This window comes from Vombatus ursinus, unplaced genomic scaffold (genome assembly GCF_900497805.2).
Source record: "Vombatus ursinus unplaced genomic scaffold, bare-nosed wombat genome assembly UNPS02014778.1, whole genome shotgun sequence".
Taxonomy (NCBI): domain Eukaryota; kingdom Metazoa; phylum Chordata; class Mammalia; order Diprotodontia; family Vombatidae; genus Vombatus; species Vombatus ursinus.
The window spans coordinates 20470983-20488706 of NW_020954556.1; the positions used below are offsets into that span (position 1 = coordinate 20470983).

The window sequence follows — 17724 nt, forward strand, 5'->3', positions numbered from 1 at the left end:
TATTCTAATATAGGATTGTATGTTTATGAACCTAGGTTTAAAAGGTGGTGAGAAGAATGTCTCTCTGGTTCTTCTAAGTTTCACCAGCACGAAAGTATAAATTGACCAGATTTGATTTGTGCCAGTGTAAGAGATAGGGGCCAGATCTTCTTTACCCCTTGGGAAGAGTGAGTGGCAGAGTTGATGGTCATCTGTATAATTAGGGATTTAATGTAGGCATTTAAGTCCAGGAAAGTTGGGAGGAACTAGAAGGAAGAGGACCAATCAGAGGCAGGTGGGATCTCTGTGAGAGTCTCCTAGCAATAATTTACAAGTCACTGCAGTCCTAACTCCTTACTCAATTTTCAATTCTTAGGATTTTCCTTGAACAAAAGAGTAGCTACTTATATCTCAATAAAACTGTAGTCTTACTGGAAAAAAAAATTGTGACCTCTAAAAAAAATCGTTAACAATAAAACTGAAAAAACTTAAAAAGGAAGAAGCCAATGAGTAAGAAGAAGAAAAGTCTACTTTAGCAACTTAGGATGGATGGTTGCAAACCCAGCTGGTAATCATCTTGAGTGAAAGGAACAGGCAAGGTGGTATTTCCCAACCTAAAGAATAACTGCAGGGTAGTAAAATTATCTAAATTCTCAACTGTAGTCTCCTTCATAGCCTTAGCTTTGTCAGGAGATAGGAATTGGGGGAGCAGGGAAAAGCAACATATAGGGAGAAAGAGAGCCAGTTTTTATATTTTAAGTGCCTTTAATAGTAAGATTTTATAGACTAAAAATGTGCTATCAGTTGGTAAACATTGATGTAGGTGACTTGACTGGCCCTTTTGTTTTTTGGTGGATGATGAGAGAAGAAAAAAAAATTCTCAGTTGTCCTTCAACTAGACATTGAATACTTTTCATGGGAAGCAATATGGTGCTGTGGAAAGAACCCTGGATTGGGATAGCTCAGTGACTTTGGACAAGTTACATTACACTTATAGGCCTCGGTTACCTCCTATAAAATGAGGCTTTGGATTAGATGATCACTGGCTCCCTGACCTATGAGTATGGAATGTGGGAACTGGACTGGAACATTTTAAAGACTGTCAAACTCTAAAAATCCTTTGGATTTCTAAAATGTGACTTTCACCGATCAGAGAAGCAGCTAAATAGTCAAATACATAGAAAAGGGAAGAAAAAGAGAAAAGAGCAATCACTTCTACTGCCAATAAGGAACAAGTTGATGAAGAGCATATTATAATCAAGGCTCCTAAAATCAGTGATCAGTATTTCCATTGGGTTTGTAGGCAATAAATTCCAACTGTGGGCCTAAATCTGAAGCTAGACTTTATTGCAATCTCTGGTAAATCTAACCTTTCAGAGCTTTAGTTAGTTAGTTTTTCTTTGCTTTTTTAAATATCAATGAGTTCAAAGAATTAAAATACTTTAAAGATGTAACCACGTAAGTATTTGATATTATTCTTTGATGACCATTGCATCATGTCAAAAGAGTGTAATATAATGGATAGAGAACAAGCCTTGATGTTGGGAAGAATTGGGTTCACATCCTACCTCTCAGACATTAATGACTGTGTGGCAGTGCTAAGTGACTTAACCTCTCAGTGCCCCAGGCAACCCTCTAAGACAGAGAAGCTGCTGGTTGGCATCAGTGGAGGGAGTTTCCACTCCAAAAAGGCCTCACATGGCTGAAGTTACAGTTCTGGATACCTCTCTCCACTGCCCCCAAGGAATCATCTAAGCAGCCCCTAAGCGGAAGGAGAGTGTTACTTTGTAGAATGGAAATTGTGATGGCATTGGAATGAGGATACCAAATGGGTGGAGAACCCCACCCAACCAAAGAGTTCATTAGGTACTATCTTTGTGTATGCCCATAGCCCCTCTCCATTGAACCTTTCCTGGACTGTGAAGGCAATTAATGACTCAATTCATAAACATTTATTAATTGCCTATTATGTGCCAAGGTGCTGGAGGCTCAGGGTCCAAAAGCAAAAAGTGAAACAATCTCAATGAGCTAACATTCCAATGGAAGAGACAAGCACATATGTAAGTATATACAGCATAAATAGATAATAAATACAAATTAATACAAGGTAGTTAGGGAGGTCACTAGCAACTGGAAGATCAGGAAAGGTTTCATGTAGAAGGGAATGCTTGAACTGAGTCTTGATGAAAGAAGTGGTTTGTTTTTTTTTTGTTTTTTTTGAGGTAGAAGCAAGGAGAAAGTACATTCCAGGCACGTGGAAAAACCAGTACAAAGGTGGGAGATGAAGTACCAATGTGTGAGGACCAGAGAAAAGGCCAAGGGAGAGTCATATAAGGCTAGAAAGTGAAGTTGAGGCCATTTTGTGAAGGGCTTTAAAACTTAAATAGTGGATCTTATATTTTGTTCTAGAAGCAATGAACAACTCCTATGCGCCAAGTGTAGGGCTTCCAACCCTATTTGGATTTGTGAAAATATGTCAGTTAGCCCCTTAGAGCTAGAAGAATCTTAACCTTTCCTGTGTTTTAACTCACATTAGGCCCTGTATGCAGCTGGTGAGCAGAGATGGGGGACCGATGAGGTGAAATTCCTTTCCATTCTATGTTCTCGGAACCGAAATCACCTACTTCATGGTAAATCTCTTGGTTACATTTTTTTTTTCATTAAATGACTTATTAAAAATTTAGTCCTGTGCAATAATTAAACTTAGTGACTATTTACATTTATATTTATTGCAACACTGACAGTGCATAGCTCTTTAGTTACTCTCACTAAGTTTCCATCTGGATTCTTTGTTCATTCTCATTCTCTTATGATTATAGTTAGTGTATATGCTGTGCTTCTGGTTGTGGTGGTTTTTTAATTTGCATTATTTCATAAAGGCTTTTCTAGATTTCTCTATACTCCTCACACTTGTTGGTCTTCATGACATTATAGTATATTATTTCTTTTTTGCAGCTACAAATAAAGCTTCTAAGAAAATCTTCAATTAGAAAACTTTCTTTAAATATTGTTTTTGATAAATCTTTTAGGCTATATTCCTAATGATGGAATTGTTGAGTCATAGGGTATGATTCTTTTTGTGACATTTACCATATATTACAGTTTTTTTTCCAAAGTGATTCTACAAATTTTGAACTCTACCATAGGTACAGTATACTTGTTTCTTTACAACCCTGACAGCATTGAGTTTCACTATTTTTATTTTTTATCAGCCAGATGGGTGTGAATTGGGCAAAGTTATTTTATCTTTTTGATTATTAGTAAGGATTGGCATTTTTTCAAGAGTTTTGGGCTATATTTTCCATATAATTTCCTTGAAAGATGAATTCAGCTTTATATGTATTAATTATAAATATTTTTCCTACTTTATTCAGTACAGACAACTATGTTGTACCGAATAGTTTCACATCAAGTACATGTCTTGATATGGAAACTTTGGAATGACTATATGTATACTATACACACATGGTACAGAAGAAAGAATATCACATTTGGAGTCAGACAAACTGGGTTCAAATGTTAGTTCTGCTGCTTACTTTACTGCCTATATGACCTTAGGCTATTCACTTAATCTCCCTAAGCCTCAGTTTCCTCATGTATAATATGAGGGGGTTAAACTACATGTCTCCATAGGCATGCAGATCTAGATGTGGAGGTGACTCTAGGCTCTCAAAAGCTATGTCACTAAGAGTACAAAATCTAGCAGGCCCTGCCAAAACTTCACCTTGGGGCTTTAGCAACAGACTGAATGTTATGTTATATGAACATCAGCCTTGCTATGTATGGGGAAGCTCATCACCAGGCTGGCTGAATTCAGGATCTGAATTCTTTGGCCACAGCAACTCTCAAAGATGGTCCATCAAGTTCTAGAGAGGTTGCCACCTGCATTAGAGGCAGGACCCACACCAAGGAAGTCATAAAGCAGGAACATTACAGAAGGCAGCTTGGAAATATGGAAACCAAATTAGACTTAGAGTCAGAAGCCCTGAAGTTAAGTCCAGTGTCTACCACTGATTCCCTAGGAGACCAGGGGTGAGCCAACTAACTTCCTTCCACTCCCTAACTCCAAGGTTTTGAGGAGGAATGTACTCTGAAAATTGCACTATCTACCACATATTGCATGTAGCAAGAATCAATCAGAATAATGACACATTTATTACTAATCATTAGCAGCATGAATAATATACTCAGGGCCTCTTTGGTGTTTGTGTTTCTAGGAAACAATTTTTATAGTCAGTCTCTAATTTAATATCAGCAATCTCAAGACAGTATTCTAATTCAGTTATTTTTTTTAAAGTATTCTTTAGCATACAGGAAGGAAAATATAAATGTTAGTGGTACTTATTCTTGAATAGTACTTAAGTTGTTTAAAGTTATTGAGGCAGCTTCTTTAGGGGGTGTACTGATGAACAGGTGAGTAATTGTAAATTTTATTTAATGTGTATTTCTTAATCTCTCATTCAGTTGACTTGTTCAGATTCCTGTCTGACTGTTGCAATGTGCCTTTGAGTTCTTTGTAGGAAATGTGCTATGTGATCACAAAAGAGTGACTGTAATCACTGTTTTCCTATTCTGAGAGTCAAAAAAAAAATGTAATGAGGTATTTTATCTTTCACTTATGTCATTTCAGGCATTAGCCTGTGGCAAACTTTAGAAGCACAGCTCCATAGTCTTTCAATTACATATTTTACATAGCTCACGGGAAACATTAAACATTAAGTGGAATAAGTTTGGCAAACTACACATACACAAACTAAAAAATCGAATAGGAACAATCCATTTTGAAGTTTCAGATTATCGGGCACACTTGGATGCTATCAACAGATAATTACTGCTGCAAACAAATATTTATGGGCTTCTCAACTTTGAGATTGTGAGTTCTCATTTGTTCCCTAGTGTGTTTTTTCGGTAGCATAAATCTCCCCCTGGTGGTGATGCCCTAGGAATGCCTTTAGAAGGAATGTCTTTTGGAAACAACTATGGCGGGCCCCACAAGCCTGGGGACTGGGAAGTCAGCGAACTTCTGCGTTTGAGACCTGGGAAGCAGATGCTGTGAGAAGCATTTGGGAAGTCGAACACGACTGTTTGTTTCCAGATTCTTGATGTGGTTGGATCCAGAGGGAGGAGAGAGGCACCAGCAGAACACACTAGTGACAGCTGGATACACTTGGCAAATAATTGAGGAAAATCTAATTATGTCTTGGTCTATTAAAAAGAGTTGAAACAGCCTTATTGAAACACTAATCAGTGAAGGGACTGGATGGCTTCAGTTTTGACTTGCTAAGAGAAAAAAATGAGGCCAGAAGTTAATGCCCAAGCTAGGAATTCAAGTACACGAACACGAAGCTGACCAAGGAAGCACCGGGCCATCAAACCAAACACCTACTCAGTGGTGAAATGTTTCCTTCTTCTGAAAGGACTTACTAGTATGGGTTTCTGGCTAAAAAACAAAAATTGCTCGTTCTCATATTTTTCTCGTTACTATTTTTTAAATGTAACTAATTTTCCCCCAGTTATCAAAAATGTATTTTTATCCTTTCCAGATCCCCCCTCCTGAAAAAAACAAAGAAACCAAAAAACACAAAACCAAAAAACAAAAACCTTTGTAACAAGTAAACAGTCAAGCAAAATAAGTCCCCATGTTGGCTATGTATAAAAATGTGTCTCATTGTTAATGATGTTTGCTCCCAAATGTAGTGTTTGATGAATACAAGAGGATTTCCCAAAAGGATATTGAGCACAGCATTAAATCTGAGGCATCGGGCCACTTTGAAGATGCTTTACTAGCAATAGGTGAGAATCTACTTTTTTTGACAGTTCTTAAAGGGAAAAAACAATGACTGATTTTCTCATGTCCTTGTCCATATTTCTAGTAGTTTTTATGGTGTGGGAATACATGTTTCTTTCTTCTTTATAGGTTGTTTAAACCACCGTTAGTGCCCATCCAGATTTTAAACAAGGAGATTTTTTTAGCCTCTGATTATTTTTCTGAGCATTCCCTAGCTTAAAGTCATCATCTGTTGACTCAGTTTCTGTCTGCACCTTCTTTCTCCACAGAGAGGACATGAGAGAATCTTGGAGCGTATTAACCCGCCATTTTGAAATCACGTTCACCCCTGTTTTTTAATGACTTTTACGCCTCTTTTTGCCAAGGATCATAAGATACTAGATCTGGAACTGAAAGGGGCCTCAGAGACCATTGAGCTTAAGCTCATCATCTTACAGATGAGCAAACGGAGGCCTAGGAAGGTTAAGTGGTTTGCTTTAGGTCATAAAGGGGAGTGAACATGAAAGGCAGGATTGAACCTCTGATTTCAGAGCCACTATTCTTTCTACTGTAACAGTAACAAGATTGAGGCCAATTTTCCTCTCCTTAGACATTTTAAAAATTAAATGTTATTGTTGCTTTTAAAGAAAACCATTCCTGTCATTTCCTAATGTCCTCCCCCTAAAAAAACCCCATCCTTTATAACAAAGTATAGTTACACAAAAACAAACCAATACACTGAACATGTCGAACAACAGATTCCTCATTCCATATCTAAGATCCCCAACTTGTTCCCCAAGAGGATGCCCTCTCCCTGAAAAGTCCTTTAACATGACCTGTCCCGTTGACCTATTCATCCCAAAAGAACACTGTATAAATAAAGCTTCTCTTTTAAGGAGATCAAAAGATGCTACTTGATAGTTTGTCATAGAACATTTTGTCCTAGGGAACATTTTTCATCTTCACAAACCTTAAAGTGCTATATAAATATCAGTTATTACTATCATTATTGTTATTTTCACTACATTTCATCCATGATCTCTTTCTACTGCCTTTTTTTCCCTCCACAGTAAAATGCATGAGGAATAAATCTGCATATTTTGCTGAAAGGCTCTACAAATCAATGAAGGTAATGTATCAGTCAACAAATGTTTATTAAAAACCTATTATGTGTCAGGTGGGCATCTAGGTGGTGGAGTGGATAGAGCACTTGAGCTTGGAATCAGGAAAACTCATCTTCATGAGTTCAAATTTGGCCTCAGTCCAGTATCCATGTCCTGCCTTCTTTGCTTCGATATAAACCAGGGTCCTGTCCTGAAACCTGTGTGACCCTAGGCAAGTCACTTTACCCTGTTTGCCTGAGTTTCCTCATCTGGAAAAAGAACTGGAGAAGGAAATGGCAAACCACTTTAGTGTCTCTGCCAAAAAAACCTCAAATGGGGTCATGAAGAGTCAGACATGACTAAACACATGAACATGTCAGGTACTATGCTAGGAATTGGAAGATACAAAGACAAAGATGAAATGGATGCTGCCCTCAAAGAGGTTTCATTTTACTGGAGTAATACACCATACACACCTACAAATACTGAATATACATTTTTAAAATTACAGTTTTGAGGGCAGGGGGTGTCTAACAATGGAAGGTATTATGAATGTCCTCCTGAAGGAAGCCAGCTGACCATTACCTGGAGTTGGGGCCCTGAGCTTCAGATTCCTCATCTATACAGAAATGATAGTTGAATCCACGGTAGTTGATGAGATCACCAAAAGAAAAAGTATAAAAAAAGATGGGAAGAAGTCTCAGGATAGGACCCTGGTTTATACTCAAGCAAAGAGGGCAGGACATGGATACTGGATCAGCAAAGGAGACCAAGAAGGATCACCATGACAGAGAAAACCTAGGGAAGTGAAAGTATGCAGAAAGAGGTTTTTAACACTTCCAAACACCACAGAGACATAAAAATGATGAGGAGTGAGAAGGGGCCTTAAACATCATTGATGACCTGGCAAAGAGAAGTTTCTGCCCAGTGATGAGACTGAAGCCAGATTATGGGAGCTAAGAAGTGAGTGGGAAGTGGAGAAAGACAATGACTAAAATGGCTAGGGTTTGGCTATGTAAAGAAGAGACATATATGAGGGTGGTTTGAGGAGATGGTAGGGCCATGTGATGGCCTTTTTTTTTCCTTCTTTTTAGATTTAGGTGTTTGAAGACATTAGGGAAGAGAGCTAGTGGACAGGAGGAAATTGAAATTTAAGGAGAACGGATGATTGAAGGGGTAAACCTACAGAGGAGATGAAAGAGGATGAGTTCGAGGTCACAAGTAGATACTTGGCATTGAAAAAGAGTAGAGCTATCTCATCTTCTGAGATTGGAGCAAAGGAGGAGAGGATGAAGAATGAAGCTGAGGCTATTTAAAGTGTAGGACTGAGGAGACAGAGAGCTCGACATAGGTGACCTTATTTTTTTTCAATGAAGCATCCTTCATTTAAAGATAGGGAGATCCTCTGCTGAAAGGGAGTGGGGAGGTGCTGGAGGTAGTTTGAGAAGAAAAAAGTTTAGAAAAGATGCTTATGGGAGTGGGCTAGAGAATCAGTTATGGAGGAGGAAAGGGATTGATGGATAACAGTAAGATTAGGTAACACAAATTTGTAGTAGACTTGGTTAGATGGTTGTGTGACTTCTTCCAGCAGCATCCAGCATCACATAGATAGAACAGAGAAGACAGATGATGGAAATGATCTAGGGATGGGTCCTGGGAAGGAATGCATGTTTATAGAACAATGGGGCAAGGAATTCCAGGGCTGAGAGAAATGTAAAGTTAGATTTGTTAACTCAAGGGTTTAGATTTTGAAGGGAGGATATTAAGGCCAGCGCTAAAGGGAAGGCTTCAGGAAGCAGGCTGGGTGGAATAATTGAAAGGTGGATTGAAGGCAGAAGAGGGGTGAGGCACAGAGAGAATTAGAAGGTCAGGACTGGTATCATTTTTACTACATAATTGGCATTTCTAAAGGGTTTTTTGCACTTTGTAAAGCACATCATTCATTGTATCCTCACAACGCTCCTATAACCCAGGTAGCTTAAGCGTTAGTAAAATGAAGAACTGGAGCAAAGGAAACTGGCTTGCTTTGAATCACAAAGCTAGTAAGCAGCCTGGGTGGAACTTGAATCTAGAACTTGTGACTATATCCTATGTTTTACTACTACCCAACAGCTGCTTTTTTGGGGAGAGTTTGGAACGGTTATTGTTGACCACGTGCAAATTAGATGCATATGCTGTCATATAAAATATGAGAAGTCACACGATCCTGGGTTAATGAATTAAAGAGGAAGTCTAGTACTCTCCTTGCTCCAGCATGCATGAGTAGCCATCATTCCTAATGTGGCTGTGGCTTTGAGCTTTGCTGCCTTTGTCTCTCTTAGGGCTTAGGTACTGATGATGACACTCTCATCAGAGTGATGGTTTCTCGTTCAGAGATCGACATGTTGGACATAAGGGCGCATTTCCAGAGACTCTACGGGAAGTCTCTCTATTCTTTCATCAAGGTAAGTCAGAAAAGTCTCGCTTTGCCCAAAAGGGCAAACACTGATAGGAAGACAGCTTCCTAATCAAATTCATGAGTTGCTAATGAGGACCCAAGCCAACTTCTTGTTCCCTCATCTCTGAAACTTGAGTTGGAAGGGACCTCTGAGACCATCCAGTCCAAACTCATACCTGCCCAGGCATCTCTTTGAAAACATTTCTGCTTGAAGACCTGTTAGGAAGGCAACCCATTGTTAGGAAACTGTTCATCACATGAACCTGAAATCTGCTTCTTGCACTTTATACTCATTGGTCTTTGGTCTTCCCTCTGGGGTCAAACAGAACAAGTCTAATTCTTCTTGGACGTGATAGCCTTTTGGGTATTTCATGTTCCCTACTAGGTTTTCTTTTCTTCAGTATAAGTAGCCAAAGTTCTTTAAACTGATCTGCATTTGGCATGGTCTGCAATCCATCAGATTTGTAGCCCTTCTTTGGACATATTCCAACTTGTCAATGCCTCTTGTTGATTATCTCCAATTTATCATAGATAGATATGACTCTCTTATTTGCCCATAGTTATTTGCTATTTGTCTCCCTCATTAACCTGTGAGCTCCTTGAGAGCAGGGACTGTCTTTTGCCATTCTTTGTATCCCCAGTGCTTAGCTCAGTGTCTAGAATGTAGTAGGTGCTTAATAAATGCTTGTTGACTGACTCTCATGAACTGTGGTGCCTAGAAATGAACACAATATTTCAGATGCGGTCTAACCAGGACAGGCAGGGTACAGCAGTATTATCACCTCTATCTACAAAGAGAAATTATCGGGAATTTCTCATTCCTTTCCTTTTCCCCTGATTCTTAGGACTTGTCAAGGTTAGCAACTGGAGGTGGAAGAGTTCACAGGATGTTTGACTTGTCTGCATAATGATTGTTGTGTGTATGAAGGCCAAGTAAAATTTATACTTTAGTGTCTTTGGAGGAGGGGAAAGTAGGATGGCATAAAATAGGTCCATGTTTACCTACTGTCAATTTTTGTAGACTGAAAATCTGATTGGTTATTTGAAGATAAAGGTATTAAAATAGAGAGGAATGTGAATTAGGCAAAGAACATTGGGAGAAAATGTGGTGGTGCTGAAACCTTACTTAATTAGCCTGCTCTAGCTATTGTCTTACGGGGAGGGGCAGGAAGGGAACTAAAAGATTACTAGGGATATGGAATGGCTTCTTGGTCATATGGAATCCTTATTTTCCACCTGGCCACCTACTTGAAAGGCAGTATAGTGGAATGAGAAGAGAGTACTAGATTTGGAGTCAGAGGATCTGGGTTGAAATTCTGGTTCTGCTACCTCTGTGGCCTTGGGAAAGTAATTTAACATAGCTGGGTCTCAGTTTCCTTATCTGAAAAACTGAAGTGATCTCTAAGGTCTCCTCAGCTCTAAATCCTTTGATCTGGTGGATCTGAGAAGCCAAAGGGGGACTTCAAGATGAACCCTATCCCTCAATTTGAGCCACTTATTGCCGAGGCCTCAGCTTCCGGTTAGGGCAAATGACTCTGATGACTTCGGTAAGCCTTCTGTGTATTATTGGCAATTTGGAGAGGCAAGCAAGAGAGGGAGTTTTAAACCTAGATCTTTGTTGAGTTAGTAAACCTGCATGTCATTCCTAAATTTGCAGCTCTATCTGTGCAACCAGTGAAATAGATTTCTTGCCTTATTTATTCAGGTAGAAAATATCTTTTAGTAAACTAAGATGCTTTTAAGAATGAAAGGTTTCAACTCTGAGGTTAAACCTTATATCCATTAAACATTACATACATACAAACCATACATTGGCAGAGATGACAAAAGATGGAAATAGTCTTAGGGGGCTGTAGAATTAAAGGCACAGTAATACAATGTATATAGTTGTGAACTGGCCCAACTATTCTGGAAAGTCATTTGGAATTAAGATTTTTTAAAAGGTGATCAAATTCTCATACTTTTTGACACAAAGACCTCACTGACATGCATAAACTCTAAGGAAGTCAGAGAAAGAAAGGTTCTATCTACATTAAAATATTCATTGCAGTGCTTTTTTTGGTAGCAAAAGGAAAGTAGATGCAAAAGAGAAACAAAGCAGATGCTCATCAATTGGAGAATGTTTAACAAATTGTGGTACATGAACGTAATGAAATATTATTGCCATAAGAAATAGTGAACATGAAGAATTCAACGAAGCATGGAAATATGTAAATAAACTAAGGTAGACTAAAGTAGGCAAAACCAAGAAAAACAATATGCACAGTGACTCACTCAAATACTCACATGGCCAGATCTGTAATCTCTTCAATTTGGAAGCTCCTTCCCACAACATAGAGCTCAAACCATACATGTCTGTCTATCCATCCTATGTGACTCTTGCCTATGTCCTCACAAAGGTTCACTACAGAGGATCCATCCAATGTGATGGAGTCCTTCCTTACTTTCTCCTGACATCTCAAGGGGACTTGTGAAATGTTCTGGCTATCCATCTGTCATCCTTCTTCCTTACCATGTGGCCAGCTCATCTGCTCTTCTTATCATACAGTTCTTTAACGAGGAGTAGAAGCAATGTAAATTAAATATCCCAACAGAGGAAACAAAAAGAGCTCTGGAAGTGGCTTGGTCAGCGAACATCTGACTTCACTGACAAATGGAGAGAGGTGGCTGCCAAGAGTAACACCAAGCTGGACTGTTAACTAGTTAGGAAAATCTTATAATACTGTAATAATCTGTTTTTGCTTACAGTGGTGAAACCACCCCTTTGAAATCGTAAAATCCATCAGTTGTGGATATGATTCTGGAGTAGACAGAAATGGCAATAAAGAGAACACAGCGACTACAGTGAGGGGTATGCTGGAGCCAGCTTTTACTGGCTCTCTAGGGCCAATTGTTAAATTTTCATTGTATTTACAGCAAACTTCAAACTGGGGCTTGATTTATTATTTTGTTGACTGCCTAGATTTAGGGAAATGTTGAAGAAAATGTTAATAATGCAGGTTAAACTGCAGAGAGCCAGTTGTTAAACATCTACCAGCATACCCCCAACTTAAAACAATGTAATTAGAAAGGATAAAAACTCCTCAACTTAGCTCTGTATAATTATAATGACCAAAATAGGTCCTGAAGAAGAAATGAGAAAAGGCACATCCCTCTACTCTTTGTACACATAAGGTTCTATGGATGTGGAACCCTGAATGTACCGTCAGGTTTGGTTGATTCTATTGGTTAGTTTTGCTGAATTGCCTTTTATAAATTCTTTATGATAAGGGATGGCTGAGTAAGTGAGGGAGGAAGGATATATTGAGAAATGTAGGTAATGGTATCAAGATACAGAACTGCATCTTAGAGATCATCAAATTCAACCTCATCCTTCATAGAGTAGAAAACTGAAATTTTATATGATATCCTGTCTTGTACAGACAGCATCCAATTTATAAACAGGGTGTGTACCAAAGGCTGATATGGAAATTAGGCATTTGATACTTGGAACACATCTCCCCATCAAAACGGCATACAATATTTGCTTGGGGAGATAGGATTCAATTTCCAGTTGCATGCTGGATATCTCCTGGCTATCCTAAATTCAGACTTCCTCTAAACTTCCCTATTTCTTGTAAAGTGACCACTATCCTTCCAGTCATCCAGATTTGCAACCTCGAAAGTCCCTGAGTTTAGGTAGCTAGGTGGCACAGCACCAGGCCTGAGTTCAAATCTAGCCTCAGACACTTCCTAGCTGTATGAGCCTGGGTAAGCCACTTAACCTCTGTTTGCCTCAGTTTCCTCATCTGTAAAACAATACCTACTTCCCAGGGTCCTTGTGAGAATCAAATAAGATAATAATTGTAAAACACTTAGTAGAGCACCTGACACATAGTAAATGCTATATGAATGTTAGCTATTATTGTCGATATTATTATAATGGAAAGACTAATGGTTTTGGTATCAGAAATCCTAGGTAAAAATTCCAGGTCTGTCACTTACTGTCTATGAGACCCTGGGCTAGTCACATAGCCTTCCTAGGTCTCAGTTTTCTCATCTACAAAATGAGATTGGCTTAAACATCTCTGAGGTCCTTTCAGTTCTAAATAGATGATTCTTTGTTCTTTCATTCCATGACTTTCTGTTCCCCTTCCTCCCCCATATCCAAGTGGTTGCCAAGTCTTAATTCTATCTCCACATCTCTTGCATCTGTTCCTTTCTCTTCACTCATTCAATACCACTCCTCTCTCCATGGACTCCTAATTGGTCTTCCTGTCTCCATTTTCATTACCTTCTCTCTTAAAATCACCATCTACCCTGGGAAGAGAAGCGGTGGGGAGAAGTTACAGGGAACAGTGGTCCAAGAGAAATAGTAATAAGAAAATCCCAATGAGAGGTAGTGAAGAAGGGTGAGGACTTTCTGGCCATTGATTGGGTTACCAGGCTGGGGTGGCTCTTCTGGTGGCTGCTATATGTAAGCCTCATTTTTAAGTCAGGAACCAGCGAAATACTTCAAGAAGATAGAGTTTTCTGACTATGGCATTATTTCTTCCAGGATGACACATCAGGAGATTACAGGAAAGTTCTGCTCATACTCTGTGGAGGCGATGATTAATATTCAGTTTACACTGGATTGAAAGGAGTCAAGAGTCTAAGATTTGGGCTGGTTTTACTATTATTTGGCTTCATTTTTCTATAAGGCTGTTTAGAATTCACTTAAAATGCTTACTGTCAATTAAAAACACTGTAGTTACCTTTTAATATGAATTATCAGCTATTGCTCAGTGTTTCTGATGCATTTAGAGCTAGATTTTCTTATTTTTAAGTTCATTAACAGAAAAAACTTTCAAAAGATTTTTTTCCTTAATGCTATTTCTAGAGAAATGAGAACATTCAATATTACTTTTATTAAAAAATGTTTCATTGATGACTTTGTTTTTACATCACCATTCAATATTGTTTGAAATTTTCCTATGGGTGGTGGTTGTCCATGCAAGAGAAGATTGGGGGCTTAATAGACAGTTCTTCTGCAATTTCATATCACCTCCCACTCACAACTCTCAGTCCCATCCCCAAACCCTACTGCTTTGCCCGGCTAACAGCTTTTATTTGACAGATTTTAGGATCGTGCTATAATCTTGGCAAGAAAACCCACCATTTTATCTTGTCACACAACTATAGAAAGAAAGCATCCACACTTCTGCTCCTGTTTTTATGGTGGGGTTGGATCTAGCCATAACAGATCTGAGGGCCAGGAATGGTGGCTCCCACCTGTAGTCCCTCATACTCGGGGAGGCTGAGGCTGGTGGATCCCTTGAGCTAGGGAGCTTTGAGCTACAGTAGAGCTAAAGTTGATTAGGGGTCTGCACTAAGTCTGGCAACTGTATGGAAGGTAGGGAAAAGAGGGTCAAACCAGCCCAGGTCAGAAACATCAGGTCAAAGCTTCCCTGCCAATTAGCAGTGGGGCTGGACCCATAAGTGGCTATTGCACTCCCAACCCGGGCAAGATAGAAAAAGATAGATTTTAAAAAAGAGAGAGAGATCTATTGTGTTTGGTTTCAAAAGCTCAATTTCAAATGTATTTAGTTTGGGAAACTTTCAATCCACCAACAACAGCATCACAAATAAAAATCATTCACCTCTAGACTTGTCCACGATTTAAAAAAAAAAAGCTGTTTGTCTCTGAATAACCCAAATTCTGAGTGTGCTTCTATCACTTCATTCTGGAATTAGAAACAAATGACTAATGTTCTGCAGGATGATGGTTATTGTTTTATGCTTTGCCTAACCCAACAAGGAATGAAGACATTTTGCAAATGTCAGCCTCAGAGCCATAACTCGTGATTTCTTTTTCCTGAAATGTAAAGATTTGGGACCATCTAAACACAAATGGAATCTGTACCTTTTTCCCTCAAAGGTTGGGGAGGAAAGTGGGCCTGGGAGACAGCCACCACAGTAAGGGAACCATGAGATAGTAGTACTATAGCAGACCATGAGGTGCAACACAGGGACCATAGTCTCTACTGGGGAAGAGGCATGCTCTCCTAGATATCCTGGGGCCAAACCCCATTTTCCTCACACTGTTATAACTCCCGTCAAACAAGATGTGCAGAGATGGTCCTATACCTGACTAATGAGCTAAATTCTGTTGACAGAGCTGCCTTATTCTCTCTTTTCATGATCTACAATAATTCTCTTTTACATAGTGCCTTTGGACTCTAGAACCAGTGCAGATGTCTAGCTTAGTAATACATTTATGCTTTGATATTTTAATATAGAAATTATTTTCATTTAAATGTAGTTTATGGCTTTTCTATGTAAATTTAATAAAACATGGTACCTTTATAACTCAGAGTAATCTTTTTCTTCCTGGGTTACAGTTTTCTGTGTCTGAATTATGTGTATTGATCCTTGCAAAAAAAAAAAAATGTTTTTAGAGTTCCTATGCTGTGTTCAACTACTATTAAGAGTGACAGTATACTAGATAACTAGTTAGAATCAGATAAATTTTTTTAGATGTCCACTAGCATGAAAACAATTTCTCAGGGGCATCAAATAATCCCCAAGTGATCTGAAACAAATGACACTTAATTTACTCTGGACAATAATTATGTATTAGAGAATCTATTAATCATATTTGCTTTTTTTTGTCCCCTCTACAATACCTATTATGCTTTGGTTAGGTGGAAACCAATGATTTTTATAATTTGGTGACAGAAGTCTATTAAAAGTGCCTAAGCTACTAATGTATTTATATTAAATTGTTAATCATTTCTGCTAATAACAGAGACTTATGGAACAGAAATTCCAAAAGAGCATATGATTGCTAAGCCAGTTATATGTGGGTGCAGCATACACAGTTAGAGGTGGCAAGCTATCCTTTCCATCCGTACTTCCAGGGTGGAAAAGAGTAGGGCAAACTGGCAGAGTTGGTGGCAGGAACTTCCAAGGCCACAGATGGCTTGTTAGCTCCCTGGTACTAGAGGGGTCCATTAGGGCATTAGTGTCAAGCACACTGCATATTGACTTAGTTTTAAAATGTAATATTATCTATGTTTTACTCTACATTTTTATTCTGTTAAATATTTCTCAATTACATTTTAATTTGGTTCTAGCTTCGGCTGCCTGTGACGCCTCTGGCCTAGGGCAGCAAAGGCTACAGGAATAAGTTGGCTACAATGGCCCAGAGCCCTATGTCACCACAAAAATTGAGGACTCCTCTCTGGCCACAATTTTTCAAACGTTACTCCTTTGTCAGGGGTACTCACAAAAAGAAGCGGACTCGGGGTCATTTTGGGGTATTTCTCCCTATGTTTGCTTAGAGCCCCACTCAGAACATCTGGAAAAATCACTACCTAACAGGGGGCAGTATAAATACAGCTAAAAATGAAGGGGTTCTAGAGTCAAAGGATCTGGGTTCAAATCCCATTTCTGACAGTATCTGTGTGATTGAGGGCAAATACATTTAACCTCTATGGGCTTCAGTTCTCATCTATAAAATAATATGCCTCTAAGGTTCCTTGAAGGTTGATAATCCTATTTCTATTTCTACAACATCCCTCATGGATGTCCCCTCCTCTCCAGGCCCTCATCACCTCTCACCTGGGCTACTGCAAGAACTTCCTTATTGATCTTCCTAAAGCCCCTCCCCATAATGACTAAGTGAACTTTTCTAAATTGTCACTCTCTTGCTCAATAAACGCCAGTGATTCCCTATTACCACTGAGATCAACTGCAAACATCTCTTCTCATCCTGGATCCTTCCTCCCTTTCCAGTCTTCTTATACTTTACTCTTCCTTGCACTTAGTCATCTCGCCAAACGGGCCTACTGTCTGCTCTGAAAACACAACACTCCATATCTCCCAATATCTCTTTTGATTGACTCTCCCCCATGCCTAGAATACTCTTCCTCCTCACTTCCCTTTCTTGGGAGTCCCAGATTTCCTTCAAGACTCAGTTCAAGCACCACCTTGGGATCACAGCCCTCACCTGATCACCACTTTCCCCTACCCCCTCTCAATACCTTGTTTTTGTGCATATTATTTATATTCTCATAGGGGCATATATTGTCTCCTCCATTAGAACGTAAGCTCCTGGAGGAAAGACAACTGTTTCATTTTTGTCTTTGTATCCTCAGGGCTTAACATAGTGCCAGTGTGGCAGATGAAAGATGAAATGAGTTGAGGAAACAAAGGTTCGATCTTCTGAGCACATCAATTTATTAAGCAATGCATGGCAATTGCCCAACAAATCAGGACCAGTCACCTTCCTCAGCTTTGGTATACAAGAGGAGAATACAAGAGGAGACAGACTCATACATTAAAAACAATCAAACAAAGCCAATTAACTGAAAGGAAACTATATAATATTAGGTAATCTGATTTCTAATTGTATGAAAGATCAGAGATTTTCCATGTTGGGAGGGGGAGACTGAACAGGTACAATTCACTGAATT

At 39.0% G+C, this 17724-nt stretch overlaps 1 protein-coding gene across 1 annotated transcript in view; it reads left to right on the plus strand.

The window, feature by feature from the left end:
• The window catches only part of ANXA4 (annexin A4), a gene marked incomplete at its 5' end in the record, with an annotated part of 53105 nt that extends 37492 nt beyond the window's left edge, over positions 1-15613 (plus strand). Inside the window, 5 exons of the mRNA XM_027865312.1 lie at positions 2516-2609; positions 5677-5772; positions 6817-6875; positions 9171-9293; positions 13824-15613. Coding sequence (XP_027721113.1) covers positions 2516-2609; positions 5677-5772; positions 6817-6875; positions 9171-9293; positions 13824-13883 — 432 coding nt within the window. The remainder of the gene's footprint in view (positions 1-2515; positions 2610-5676; positions 5773-6816; positions 6876-9170; positions 9294-13823) is intronic.
• Between the last annotated feature and the right edge of the window lie 2111 nt (positions 15614-17724).